A 15,213-nucleotide genomic window follows, 5' to 3' on the forward strand; every position below is an offset into this window, starting at 1 on the left:
TTTCATGAAAAGGGTCTGGGTTCAGTCTACAGGACTATTTCGATCACCCGGTGCCAGGAAGTCTGCTCTGAATATCCCTGGCTGACAATTTAATTACTCCGGGACACTTCACAGGCTGTCCTAACTCCCTCTCTGCCTGACTTCAAAAGAACATGGCCAATAAGATAAAAGAGAGAAAAAACCCATCTTTTGTCAGCCTTCTGCTTACAGACAAAGATATTCCTCCATACTAAAAAAAGACATTTAGAACCCAAATCTCTTGTTTAATTACACCTAACTATTTATGTGTAGAAACATCATATAGCCTGTCCACATTTGTACTTTTAGGCCTTTTTAAAAGCATCAATGATGTAAGGATGTGGGAATTATGTTGATGTACTTTTTTTAAAAGCCATGTTTGGTGTCGATGGACTCCTCTTGACATTTTACAACACATGATGCGTAGAGCATGATAATAACTTGTACGGCATGCATTCTTTAATGCCCTGAATTAAAGACCATCCTTTGGCTGGGGGAGGACTCTCAATTTGCATATGAGTAGCCTAGAGACAAAGAGAAGTTCGAAATCATTGGTTGAGTATGCTGAATGGGTTGTGATGTGGCCCACAGTTATAACCCGTCTGCTCCCCAAAATCGGAGCAGAAAAAACCCTTCAGAAAACCCCTCTGCAGAACCTTCTTCTGTCCTCGTTTCTTTATTTTCCGACTTTTGAACTCAGTTTAATCTCGCGCCTCATGGGACCATTCAACTTAAGGTGCTTTCACACCTGCCTTATTTAGTTCGATTGAATCGCAGTAGAGTTCGTTTTCCCTTTTGGTGTGGTTCGTTTGGGCAGGTGAGAATGCAGCAATCGTATTCGAGTGCGCACCAAAAGCGGACCAAATAAGTGTACCGAGACCTGCTTGAAGAGGTGGAACAGTTCGTTTGTGGTGAGAATATGATCCGTACTAAAACAGGTCCAACCGCAAAAAGTACTGCGCTTTTTGGACTAATTCAGCTGCCGTAGGCCGATGCGCTGTGCATTGTGGGATATGGAGGAAAAATATTTGTTGACAGCGCTTTACCAACAGGGAGAGAGAGGGGAAAACATTACCTGATGGATCGTTGTTAATATTTCCGCAAGATGACCATGTTGCAGTTTAGCTAAATTAATTCACGCCTTCTCCTGAAGTGACGAGCGATGCATTAAAACACTGTTTTCCAGCCTCGACCGCGCTTCATTGTTGATATATATAGTTTGTCTAAAGCAGGGATACAATCAGTCAGCGCAGTCGTCCCTCCAGAGTAGAAACGATATTTTGTGTCTGACGGTTTTGTTTACCTGCGGGAGTTCATCCGCATTTTCCCACACATGAATTCTAACCAATCAATAACCAGTTTAGGAAATATGTTTAACAACATCTGGCCAATAGGAGATGTGGATTTTGTCAGATGAGTGCATTTTGGTTCGTTTCAACTGGTACGAACCAAAGCCAGCAGTGTGGTGTGAAAACGATCCAAAGACGGCAGAAGATGCAACAATGTATCATTTATTACCCTTGGTGCGGACCTAATGAAGTGAATCACAGATGTGAATGCACCCTTAGACCAAGTTGAGCAGGACACACAAACTCCTACAGGATCTCCAACTTCCCCGCACATCGACCAAAGCTTGCACGACACGAGAGAGTAAATGCAAGTATATTTCTCCATATGCGTTCTAAGCTGTGCCCCTTTTTAAGGTGTTTATGATCAACTGGGGATTCTCGATATGTGTGGTTAAACTGAGCGAAATTTGTCATTCTGTACCTAGTTTCTGTATTTCCTCGCTTTTCTGTTTCTTTCTGTTTTGTTATATGTTCCATATATCCGTATCTAGCCTATCTAGAATTAGTATACGTTTGTCTGTCATATGTTATAACCATATATATCTACGTTGTTTGATATGTGTTAGATTAGTCAATAAACCTCATTATAACCACATTGGATTGTTTTTTGTTTGCCTCACAGAAAAAGTCACTGAAATGATAAATCCTTTTACTACCAGCTGCTATTAAGTTAATCAAAACTTATGAACGATTAAGCTTCCTCATAAGGAGTAGAAATAATTCCCTTTCTAAATAAATAGATCATTACAGAGTCTGCTCGGACGAGCAGCGAGGTCTGGTTATATTTATTTGGTCAAATTAACAATAAGTTATTGCAGAGTATTAATGATTAATAATAATTCGTTATTGTTGATAATTAATATTCATAATCTGAGAGTCCGTTCGACCGAGCGGCAGGATTATATACAATTATACATTTGTTTAACCAAATTGACCGAAGATTAAGCTGGAATATTAATTTTTAATAATAACTTGTTATTATTGATTATTCATATTCATAAACTGAGCTAATTTCGCTACAGTATCAAGACAAGTTTCATAAGCAAAATTAGTCAAACGTTATTAGCATTTTTAGAAATATTGTTATAACTTTTGACCAAAAGGTGGCGGTGTGACAAAACTTTTTGAGCACCTTCAGTGCCCAGTCATAAACACACATTATGAGTTTCATAACAATTTGCTAATAAGTTCATAAAATATAGCAATTTTTGACATTATTCAAAATGGCAGACGGGCAAAATGGCAACAACTTCTACGTTAAATTTGTTAGCAAGTTAATTAAAAACAGTTGGTCCAATCAACTTCCATTCATAACTTTTGGTCAGCATGGTCTGTAGATTCATTTTTGGTGAAAATGGGACAAGTTCATTCAAATAGGTTTTGCGAAAAATTTGAAATAGCAAAAAAAAAATAAAAAATTGTCTCAATTGGCTCAAGAATCGGCTTGAGCCAAGGAATCAGAGGAAAAAAGCCATTCAGTTCAGAAGTTATAAAGATAAGCATAAGTGAAACTTTGGACAAGTGGTGGCACTAAAGAGTTTGAGCTAAAAAATCCCAATTTATTGTGGTTAAAAATCGGACTGTCCTCTATCAGTGTACCAAAGTTTGTGCAAATGCCACAAATGGTTTATAGGGCAACTGTTCAAGCAACCTTCAGTGCTTGGCCCCTAATTATTAGCGGGGCGACACGGTGACTCAGTGTTTAGCACTGTCACATCACAGCAATAAGGTCACTGGTTCGAGCCCCGGCTGGGCCAATTGGCATTTCTGTTCGGAGTTTGCATGTTGTCCCCATGTAGGCATGGGTTTCCTTCGGGTGCTCTGGTTTCCCCCACAGTCCAAAGACATGCGCTACAGGTGAATTTAATAAACAAAATTGGAAATAGTGTATGTGTGTGAACGATTATATATGGGTGTTTCCCAATACTGGGTTTCAGCTGGGAAGGCGTCCGCTGTGTAAAACATATGCTGGATAAGTGGTCAATTCATTCTGCTGTGGCGACCCCTGATGAATAAAGGGACTAAGCCGAAGAAAAATGAATGAATAACTATTAGCAGTTATAATACATTATTCACAGTATAATTGTAATAAATCTCTCACACACGCATACAATTAATAATTGTGTTTTTATTGTTAATTAATAATGTATACTCACAAAACTAAACGGTAAGATTCTAAAAGCTGAAATTATGTGATCAGAACTAAAAACGAGAAAGTAATAAAAAAATACAGCAAGTAATGTAGTACAGAAACTATGAGGTGCTCCTCTCCTCTCATTTAATCTGCTTTATCAAAACTGTACAGTTATCAGCAGCATCGGTTTCCTTCATTGTGTCTGGCACTTTTTTATTTTACATAAGGTAAGTAACCTTTTAATACATCATGATTCGATTCAGAAAGTGCAAAATATGTCTACTCTCTTACGTTCTGACCCTTTTTTTTCTATCCAGTTGTGAATTTCAGGTTGACAAGGCTCTTGTAATGACATTGGAGTAATGTATCTCAAGACATGCAGTGTTCATGCAGCCCAGTGAATAGTTCATGCCATCTCTGAATTGGATCATTTCAGCAGTTTATGAATCTACCACATTCTATTTGATTTTTAATTTTACAGTACATCTGAAAAAGAACAATGCATGCAATGATATGTATGCTGACCATTATGAAATCGAATTTGTAATTCAAACAGTTTTCTTAAATAAATCAAACTAATATGTATAAAAAATGATCTAAATTGACGTTCCCCTCATAAAAATACAAAAAACTCTAAAATAAAATAAGCTTTCATATCAAAGATTCATTCCATCAGAGGCAGATTCTTAGAGTGTACAACTCATTAAGAGAGTGTTATTTTAGCCGAACATGTGGCATATTAATAGTCTCATTGCTGCCTGTGTTGGATGTATGTCCACTTGCTAGGCTGTGACTAGCACCAGCTGCAGTGCTTGTCCTAAGCAGCTCGGAAGAGTAAGACGCATCAATGGGGGCCTGGGAGAGAAAGTCAAACCCTTGATTATGTGCCTTTGTTGATGTATCCAAGTCTCTATCGCTGATAAAGAGATCAGCTTCTCCCCAGCCCCCTGCGCCCATCTCAATACCACCCGCTGAAGAGTCCTGGCTGCTGCTGATGCTGGTGGAGAAACTAGCCTGGCTAGAATGCGTGTCCACACCCACACCCTCCAAAGCGGGTTGAATGAGATCCTGCACTGATAGGGACTTCCCCAGTCCTCTGTCCCCACTGCACTGGCCTTGAACTGGGGCAAGAGGTGAGACTGGAGCAAGGGGGTCCATCTCCACCTCTGAATCCAGACTTATATGTCTTCTCCAAGAACTGTCCTCTTTAGCACTGGGTCTGTTTTTCTGCTGAAGCTTGCAGATCATACTAGAGTTGAGTCCAAGGTCTATCCCAACTCCTCTGAAGCAAGACTTGGCGTAGTCTGCGGGATCCGACCTAGTGGGTCCCATACTGCGAGCATGGCCTGCTTGTGAAGGAACTGTGGAAAGTTGATATTTTGAAGTGGTTGTGGATGAGAGAGGTGGAGGTGGTTGACCCACGCTTGGAAAGTGGCCTATAGAGGAGTGAAAACTGTTGGCGTTTAGGATCTGAGATGGACTGCCTTGTGCTGACGGACACTCCAGTGATGGAGTTGAAGGAACCTGGAAGGTCGACAGGTTAAAAGGGGAGGCGGACGCTGGGTTGAGTCCTGGGGAAGATGTTGTGGAGTTGTTCTGGTTGAGGTTCATGAGTTCATTGGGGGCTAATATTAGCTGGAGGGCCCTAGGGTGATTGCCACAGATGGACTGGCTGACCTGCGACGCACAAGAGAGATCCTTACTAAGGACGGTGCTCTGATAATCTGAATTCTCCTCCAAACCAAAAGGAGGAAGAGAGGAAAACGTGAGGGCTGTGGAAGAACCCTTCTGCAGAACCTGCCGGTAGATGTCCAGCAACGAGTCCAGCTTAGACTCAATAGATTGTACCTATAGAGAAGAACACAGAAATATTTTTGACTCAGTGTTGCATGAGTCTTTAAAGTAATAGTTTGCCCAATAGTTTACTCAACCTTATGCCAACCTCAATGTATATGACTTTCTTCCATCAGATAAACACAGACGGAGTAGTTTTAAATTTTATCCTAACTCTTCCATGCTGTATAATATGAGGGTAGTGTCCTTTTTTAAGTTTCCAAAAACAAATAAATCCACCGACAGACTAACCCACACGCTGCCAGGTGATATATACTGTACTGTACATTTTACATTTCTGGAGATCGTTAAACATGTAGCCAGAGCTATACATTTTTTTTTAAATGAACGTTAAGGGGCAGTATGACGACGTTCCTTTTCGCGCTTACCAGCTGACCGCTTACCTTCATATGGATGGCTTTCCCGCTGTTACAAGTTGGTCCTGTTAGCTCGCCATGTATGTCGGCGGACTAGAGACGCAGAGAAGAGTTGACAACGATTTTAAAAATAAAATAAACAAGTAAATAACAGGGTAAGAATGTGGTAAAATCTGAAAACGTGGCAAAAAAAAACCTAATAATAAAACGAGGGCTTTTCTTTTTCTGGATTGCTTTTGAAAATTGTTGGTTAGGTTTAGGGAAGTGGGTGGGTGGGTCAAGCAATACAATTGGTTGGGTTTAGGGAGGGAGGAGGGTGGGTCAGTTGATCGGTTAGTCAGTCAGTCATTCAGTCAGTCAAACAGTCAGTCGACAGCGGTCTCTAGTGGATTTACGTGAGAAGAGCAGGCACGAAAGGCACTTGCGAGAGAAATTTGAGATCTCGGAAAGCGTACACAGTAACCTCGCAAAAGCAAAAACAAAAGAAAAAAACAAACAAACAAAAAAAAAAAAAACGTAGCTCCTCAGATGTATTTGGCACTCTCCAGAAAGGTATATATGGGTATGTAATCAGGATGAGCCTGGCTTGGATTAAGCATGTCTTAGAAAGTGGCTACTTCATAGCAAAAGTTCTGTGAATAAATGCTTATCATGGAAGCCACTTAGAGTTTATTTATAACAGATGTACCAAGAAGTTGTCTAGAAGAATGCACATTTGAATGCGCAAGTCAGGGATTTGAGATAGTTGTTTAGAAATGTACAATTATTTTTGTTACCAAAACACATCTATCCTCTTCATAAGACAAGCGTTAACCTCCTGATAGTATATGGGTTAGTTTTATGATGGATTTTTGAAGCTTCCAAAAATGGACACTACTCTACACAATTATACATCATGGAAGAGTCAGGATAGCAGAATACCAACCTCTACCTCTATCTAATTTCTAAAATACCAACCTTTAACAAAAGTACCGGGCATAAGATATATACTATGAAAAATCTCAAAACATGAAGTGTAAGACTAATTTATAAAAACATTTAAAGCTACTGTGTTCGTTTGATTGAACAAAGCCATATACACCAAGGCAAAGGTGTAAAATAATTTTACTTGATAACTATACTTCAATTTTTTATTTTTATTTTTTTGCCGATTTTTACTTTACTTGAGTACAATTGATTTAAATTTTATTTACAGTCAAAAAGTTATCATTTTTGGAGATAATTTCATACTATTTCCCCTTGCTACAAACAAACCAATTGAATTGCACCGTTTTAATTTAAAGGATGTAGCTCTTCAATTTGTCAGAACGATAAAAGTAATTGTTTCAAATCATTTATGTTAGTGTGTTGTTAGGAAAAAGGAATTACAAAGGAATGTTTTAAACATTTTTGTCTTTTTCTTTTCATTAAATAATTGTATTTGTATTGCTTAAAGGTAATATTATCTGAACATCTTCTTGAGTGTGATGTGTTTTGCATACTAATGAAACATTTTTGCAGAAGTAGATGAAGCTTGTCTAAAATTAACTTGAGCTCTGCAATGGAACTTCCTGTAAACACAGAATTTGCAAGTCTTGTGCAGAGAATTCTTAGAACAAGAGGGTTTATGTATGGGAGTGGCCGATGGAGGACTGGAGAATGATTGATAAGTGACAAATTTCACTTAACTCCACCTCTTTATAATAGCTGCCTATATTAAGTTGAGGTCAGGAAATGAAAACTGTGTGCACCCCTTCATGTAACTCTGGTATTGCATTGTGGATAACAGATCCAATTATTCATTTGCATTGACCTTATTCTAAAATGCGGAAGTGTGCCTGTTTTCGCGATTGTCTTAGAACTTCCGTTTCAGTCGCCTATGGGAGAAATAACGAGGAATAATAAACGGCAAAAAACGGTCAAACTACTTGCTCTACAAACAAATGTTTGCATGACTATACAGACCAAGTAGAATAATATAACAAGGAAATATCAGTTTGCAACATCAAACAGCGAAACGAGCAGTTTTTAATGTCTAAAAATGAATGGAAGTGAATGAGACCGGAAGTCTCGTGCCAAAAAGATTCAAATGGCAGCGCCCGCTCGTCTGCGGAGAATAAGGTCAATACAATAAATTGCTAATATGTTAAACCTTAAAGAAAAACCTTTTTATTGTACATGCATGGATTGATTGTATATTCCAACATTCACTCGGGTTCACTCATGTTTAGAATCAGATCATCCTTCATGTGCAGAGCAGTGTTTGTCAGTGTGGTGCTGTGTTATTCCCACTGACCAGTAGTGCATTTGTTCAATATACCAGTGTCTCTTTTCTTATGTGTAGATGTTTGTTTAAACACATTTTACAGTACATTGATAATTGCAGGCTCGAATGTCAAGCAATAACAAATTAGTCAATAAAGATAAAGTAGATCTTAAAGTTTGTTATCATTATGTGGAAATAGCTTTAAATCCTTCAAAAGCATGTAAGTCAGACATAAGAAAGCAGAAGCTATAGTCTTAGTTAAGCACGGTGTGCACCGCATTGGTTTAGCTGCTTCTCAAGAATGGATGGCCATTCCTAATACTGCACCTTCAGAGAGGGGCAGGGAAGCCACAGCTCATTAAAGTAAGTTATAAACCTAAAGAGTCATATCAGCTTGTTTATAATGGGCTGCTGATGTCACCTTTAAAGGTAGATTAGGCGATTTCAGAGAGGCCAGCAGGCTTTGAAAGCCAAAGATCCTGCTCTTCCTGTGTAATCACTGTCAGAAACACTAATGAATACCACCTCTACCACCTAACTTATGAGTGATATTGAGATCTTAAGAGACTTTCAACCAGCATAACAAAAACTGTTTTTGAAACAAATGACCTATCAGGCCTTAAACACTTTTATCTCCACAATGCAGGGTTAACAGCACAAAATCAGTACTTCATAACCTCACGTAGAAAGTGATGCTAACCACACTTCTAAATTGTGTGAAATGTTGCTTTACCAAAGTTGAAAGCAAATACTAAAACATAATTAACCCTGGGGTTAAGTGCAGTGCAAAAAAACCTTCATGAAGAAATTATAATAAAATGTTCAGAAGTCAGAGTCACAAATGAGCATATGATTATTTAATGCATTGTTTAGTACAGAATCTCTTTACTCACCTGTCTTTCAACCTTGCACACCCTTCCCAGCATGCTCACATCTTCCAGAATGTCTCCGTCAGATAACAGCTTTTCTCTGACCTTCTTATCCACAGGCATCTGGCCCCTACCAAGAATCTGATCAACCCTGAAAGTGAGGCATTAGCAGAATAAGAGAAGGAATGAAAGTGAAAGCAATTAAGATTTATATTAAATAATCATACAGAGGAATGACTGAATCTAAAGCATCTACAAACAAACAAACAAGAAATGGCAATAATATCACATACTAAAACTTAAATCTTGCCCAAAACAAATCTAATCGCAGATCTTTAACCCTTTAATTACCCCACCAAGAAAAAAAAAAAATGTTTGGATTGCATTTCTAATCTCCTAATGTTGCTAGTTAACACACTCAATGCATTTTTTTTTTCAACACATCCCATAATTTCTAAAATACCAACCTCTACCTCTATCTAATTTCTAAAATACCAACCTCTACCAAAAGTACCGGGCTTAATATATATATATATATATATATATATATATATATATATATATATATATATATATATATATATATATATATATATATATATATATATATATATATACTATGAAAAATCTGAAAACATGAAGTGTAAGACCAATTTATAAGAACCAAAAATATTACAAACAAAATATTTTTAAATACTAAATTACCTTTTTTTTTGAGGTATGCCATAAAATATTTTCAGATTCTCATTTAACATGCTTTGTTTTTTTCTTTTTTTTTACAATAAAACCAAAATCAAGCAATGGTATCTGCATGAAGCCTTTATGCAAGATGATATTGCATCACTGAGCGATGCAATGTCAAACACAATGTACTCAACGGAGTGAAGGGGTTAGGGGTGGGGTTAGGTGCACACATTAAAAACCATTGGATGCAGCTCAGATTGCACTACACCAGGTTTGCATCCAGACCACTCTCAAATCGAGTGTAGTAGTGCAACAGGATTATGTTTATTTTATCTTATTTTATTTTATTTATTTATTTTTTTTGTAAACCAACAATGCTGTGTGTGTAAACCATAATTTAAAACAGTCATTCTTAAAATTACTTTAACAGTTAGTTATTTAAAACAGTAAAAATATAGTCAACCGTTTGGTACAGGGGCAGTCAAAGGGTTAAGACACAAAAAAGCACAATATTATCCCCATACTGTCAGGTGTTCCATGTGCTTCCTGTTTTTGTCATGTGATTCCTTTATTCCATTTTCCCACCATGTGTTAATGTTTCAGTGCTTCCACCTGTGTTTTTCTCCTGTGTGTAATTAGTTCAGTTATGTCCTGTGTATTTAAGCTCCTGGTTTCTGGCTGCTTTTAGTCTGGTGTTGAAATGTTAACACTGCATGTCTTTCCTGAGTCTCCAGTGGGCCAAGTGTCTAAAGTAAGTGTTTTTTAATTGATCTGTATATTTGGATAATTCCTGAGGTTTGTGTGTTTATGGGAAGAGAGTAAATGTGACACACACAAATGGCTATGATATTAACCTACACACTGACCAAACTAATCTAATGCCAATTACATTCATTCATTTTTCTTGTCAGCTTAGTCCCTTTATTAACCCAGGGTCGCCACAGCGGAATGAACCGCCAACTTATCCAGCACGTTTTTTGCATCGGATGCCCTACCAGCTGCAACCCATCTCTGGGAAATATCCACAAACTCATTCATACACTACGGACAATTTATCCTACCCAATTCACCTGTACCACATGTCTTTGGACTGTGGGGGAAGCCAGAACACCTGGAGGAAACCCACACGAACGCAGGGAGAACACTCAAACTCCACACAAACGCCAACCAAGCCGAGGTTCGAACCAGCGACCTTCTTGCTGTGAGGTGGCAGCACTACCTGCTGCGCCACTGCGTCGCCCTTCTAACGGCAATTTAGCACAAAAAAGCCAGTGATATAAACACACTACCATGTAAATCTTGCCCACACTGTAAAATAAAACATGACAAATCAAGACGACAAATATTTTTTTTATTACTTTTTAAATATTTTAATAAGTTAGTATATATTTGTAAGTTTTATATATAGTTTAACTTGATATTTTTTTTGTCAGTTTAACTGATGTAACTTGAGATGACTAGAACAATTTTATTCACCAAAAAAAAAAAAAAAAAAAAAAAAAAAAAAATATATATATATATATATATATATATATATATATATATATACATATATATACACATACATACATACATATACATATACTTTTTTTTTATTTATTTATTTATTTATTTATTTTTTTTTTTTAAACAGTGCAAAAACAAATCCATTGCTCCTTGCTAAAATCAGAGTAAGAGCAGACTCAAGATTTACATTTTATTAGTATCTTGTGTTGTAAAATATGTAGAGGAATTCAAGGGGTGACACGGTGGATCAGTGGTTGGCACTGTCGCCTCACAGCAAGAAGGTCGCTGGTTCGAGTCCTGGCTGGGTCAATTGGCATTTCTGGGTGGTGTTTGCATTTTCTCCCCAGTAGGCGTCGGTTTCCTAGGGGTTCTCTGGTTTCCACCACAGTCCAAAGGCATGCAGTATAGGTGACTTGAATAAACTACATTGACTGTAGTGTATGGGCATCCACTGTGTTAAACATATGCTGGATAAGTTAGCGGTTCATTCTGCTGTGGTGACCCCTGATCAATAAAGGGATTACTAAGCTGAGAGTGAATGAATGAATGAATGAATAAATGAGGGAAATTTAAAGCTGACTGTTCCTTTAAAAACGTCAACAACTGTGATGTTCTGTTTTGGTCACATGGTGGCACTGGTCTCATTTCTTTAAAAACATTGATAATTAGATCGCACCAGACTACATTGCAAAAAATATGATGAAAACACACAGAGAAGCACACACAATTTAGTGAACAGAAGTTGCTTATAAAGACATAAATGGTTAGAAAAGTTAAACTTGACACACAGTTGTCTGCTTTTTGTAAAGTTTTAATTCTGGTTGCATCTATACTCCCATGGTCTTTTGGATAACAAAATGTCCTGCACACTTCACAATCTCAGCATCATTACATAATTTGAGGACTGTTTGGTGATTGATCATTAACAGCCTAATCAACCCTTTTCACATTTTAGGAAGCAGACGGTACTCTTCTAGGACTGAACAGATAAAACAACTAATACACATTTTGAATAATTCATTTCTGTGACTGTAAAAAAGAGAGACAAACTTCAATTACAGTACATTGGCCAGAAAAAAGAGGAAATATGCTGCATTTGCTGTCATTCCCTTAAGCAGGGTCCATATATAGAAACACTCATGCAGTAGCATTTAGTATGTTTCTGTTATTTAATGCTAGATGAAAATGTGTATAGACCACTTCAATGTGGAGATGCCATGGGCCCTTCAACATTTCCTTTTTGTTGTCAAACTATTTTAATAACTGTAAGAACAGGCAATTCAATTATATCTCAATGTTAAAACAGTTGTCATAACGTTATTTATCAATATGTGGACTTTTTTAGGATTCTTGGAAGCTATGGAAAATAAAAATGTAAACAGGAAATACATTAGGACCATTGTTATAGTTTACATCCTTCAAAATGCACTATGCATATAAAAAATACCCCTCAACCCTCCTGTATGCTGTATACTCTTCAACCACATTAAAATGTAGGTTGTATTTTGAGTTTAAAATATATGCAGCCATGATGTATGCAATAGTAATATATAACTTCTTTAATGTTCCACATTATATTCTCTGGCAGAACCTCAGGGCCCACCACCCAGTGACCCATATATGACCAAGGAGAACCATTGCTTCAGGGCCATCAGAACATGTGACATGATGGCATTAATGTGACTCAGACATAGCAGTATGAAGATGATATAGAGGTTATGGACATGTCCACTAACTGTCCTGAACAAGAAAGTGTTTTTGTCCAAATATTCAGCAATGCATGCGTTCAGGATAAATTATCTCAAAGCATCTAAATCTTGATTGCCTATGTTAACCGCTGATGATTGGGCTGTAAATTTTAGAAAAACTTTTTATTCTGCTCTGTAAAATGTGTAATGTATGAAAGTGCTTATTTATAATGAATGCTGCAATGAGTTTTGACTGACTGTGTATGGGGTTTGAAATGCTCCAAATGCACTGCTATTAGCTGTAACTGAAATGTAAAGAAGGAAGCTCTAGTGATTAGTGTGCTTTATTTTGCACTCGTGGATTATTTCCTGTGGTCAAAAAACAGACTAAATAAAGATTCATTCTCTGAGGTCATTGATAAAAAAATGCTTTCAGTTCATTTGTATGTTTCAGTGCACTATATTCTTTGTGTTAGTGTACAAGTGTGTTTGTTAACTTTCAAAAATGTACTGTTCTCTGTTTCAATTTATTTTAAAATGCATTTATTCATGTGACATTTCTGGGCCTAATTTTCAGCAGGCATTATTCCAGTCTTTTGTCACATTTTTCAGTAGTTTTTGTTCTAATATTGGTGCTTAAGAAAGATTTATCATCAACAATTTTGCTACTTTACTTATTTTGATCTAAAGAATGCATCTTTGCCAATTAAAGGTATCCATGATGTCTTCACTTGTTATGATATAGTCAGAAATCTGACATGTCTCTGAAGTCCCTATAGTCTAAACCAGTGTTTCTCAACCACGTTCCTTGAGGACTACCAACACTGCATGTTTTAGATGTCTCCTTTGTCTGTCACACCCATTACAGTTCTTCATGTCATGGCTCATAAGAAAAGAATCTGAATCAGGTGTGTTTGATTAAGGAGACATGGAAAATGTGCAGAACTGGTGGTCCTCCAGGAATATGGCTGAGAAACGCTGGTCTAAACAGTAAACATGTTGCAAATGCTCGCAACGCAAACACATTAAAAATGCACTATAAAAATTTCGCACAATTGCTTTATGTAGTCCCAAAACACAAATAGATTAAGTTAACATAATTGTTCTTTCATAATTGTGGACTGAACATAAAAAATGAAGTTGTCCCAAAAACAAACTCAAGAATTGTGTTGATTCAGCTCAATTTTATTAAGTACTTTAAACAAGCTGCCAAAATAATTTTTTTGACTGCTGCAAATTCTCACAAGGCAAACAAATTAGGAAAATGTGTTGCAATTTCTCACTACACATGCAAATAGCATGAAATACAGCAAAATGTTTTCAAGGAGACCCATACATGTGACATAAACATTTCAAATAGAATGTACTGTAAAAATGCTGGGTTCCACACAATCAATTTGTGTTGGGATAACATCAAGGAATTAAGTTGACATTAGTTTTATACAAATGTAGGTGGATTGAACCTAAAAGCAATTAAGTTGTCTCTCAAAAAACTCAAGAGTTGTGTTGTTTTAGCTTTTTAAATACAGTAAGTAGTTTGAATAAACCGCAAACATAATTTTGTGTGAAGACTAACTAATACATACATGCGTACATACATACACTACCAGTCAAAAGTTTGCGGTCAGTTTTTTTTTTTTTTTTTTCGTGTTTTTTTAAAGAACATGTTTCTGTTTATCAAGGCAGCATTTATTATTTAAAGGCGGCATTTATTATGTAAAAAATTGTTACATTGTTAAATATTTATTTAAATTTATAATTACTGCGTTCTTATTGTATGTAGTTTCAAATGAAATTATTACTCCAGTCATTATTGCTTTTATTACTATTACCAATAATAATAATAATTAATATTAGAGTGATTTCTGAAGGATCATGTGACTGAAGACTGGATTAATGAAGCTAAAAATTCTTCTTCAAAATCACTGAATTAAACTTAAAATAAATTATAAACTACTTTTGAACAGTTATTTTATAGTGCAATAACATTTTACTATTTTACATTTGTCCTGTATTTGTAATGAAATAAACGCATCCTTGGTGAGCAGGATAAGCTTCTTTTAAAACATCTTACTGAGCCCAAACTTTTGACCGATAGTGTACATCTAACTTAAAGATGAAATTTGATGCATATGATGGAAAAATGTTTATACAGTATAGTTGGTTTGTCCTACCTGGTTTGCAGACTCTTAATTCGGCAGAGCATGTCCAGATGACCAGCTGAATATTGCTCTATTACATCCTTCACATCATATGGGCGCAGAGTTTCCTTAAACTTCTTCTTTGCCACATGGAATTTCATGATCCTGCAGAACCATACACTAATATTAATGTTGCATTAAACAAACTGTTGTCCCAAATTATATTAAACAAGTGCCTTATTCTAATTTCTCTTTTAAGTGAAATTTAATGTCAGTGAACCTTTTTAAATATCTTGGTTTGGTATATTTCAAATCAACATATTTAGAGTTTAGGTTAATTCAACATTAAATCAGCATAACTAAGCTTTT

The 15,213-nt window shown here is 36.5% G+C and overlaps 1 protein-coding gene and 1 long non-coding RNA gene across 5 annotated transcripts in view; one reads left to right on the plus strand and one right to left on the minus strand.

Moving 5' to 3' along the window:
- Positions 1 to 3,477: 3,477 nt before the first annotated feature.
- The window catches only part of kcnq5b (potassium voltage-gated channel, KQT-like subfamily, member 5b), a 198,335-nt gene continuing 186,599 nt past the window's right edge, over positions 3,478 to 15,213 (minus strand). For 3 of the 4 annotated variants that reach the window (XM_691989.11, XM_073952120.1, XM_073952128.1), the window contains 3 exons: positions 14,878 to 15,009; positions 8,850 to 8,976; positions 3,478 to 5,349 (listed from right to left, as the gene is read on the minus strand). In XM_691989.11, coding sequence (XP_697081.5) covers positions 4,216 to 5,349; positions 8,850 to 8,976; positions 14,878 to 15,009 — 1,393 coding nt within the window. In that variant the 3' untranslated portion in view covers positions 3,478 to 4,215. Of the gene's footprint in view, positions 7,504 to 7,819; positions 8,977 to 14,877; positions 15,010 to 15,213 lie in introns of all 4 variants that reach the window. The other variant, XR_012406825.1, reaches the window with a different exon arrangement.
- Positions 10,197 to 13,928, plus strand: LOC141385803 (uncharacterized). Its single transcript, XR_012406839.1, has 2 exons — positions 10,197 to 10,260; positions 12,604 to 13,928. It is a non-coding gene; the product is annotated as an uncharacterized lncRNA (long non-coding RNA).

Source organism: Danio rerio, chromosome 1 (assembly GCF_049306965.1).
Source record: "Danio rerio strain Tuebingen ecotype United States chromosome 1, GRCz12tu, whole genome shotgun sequence".
Lineage (NCBI taxonomy): Eukaryota > Metazoa > Chordata > Actinopteri > Cypriniformes > Danionidae > Danio > Danio rerio.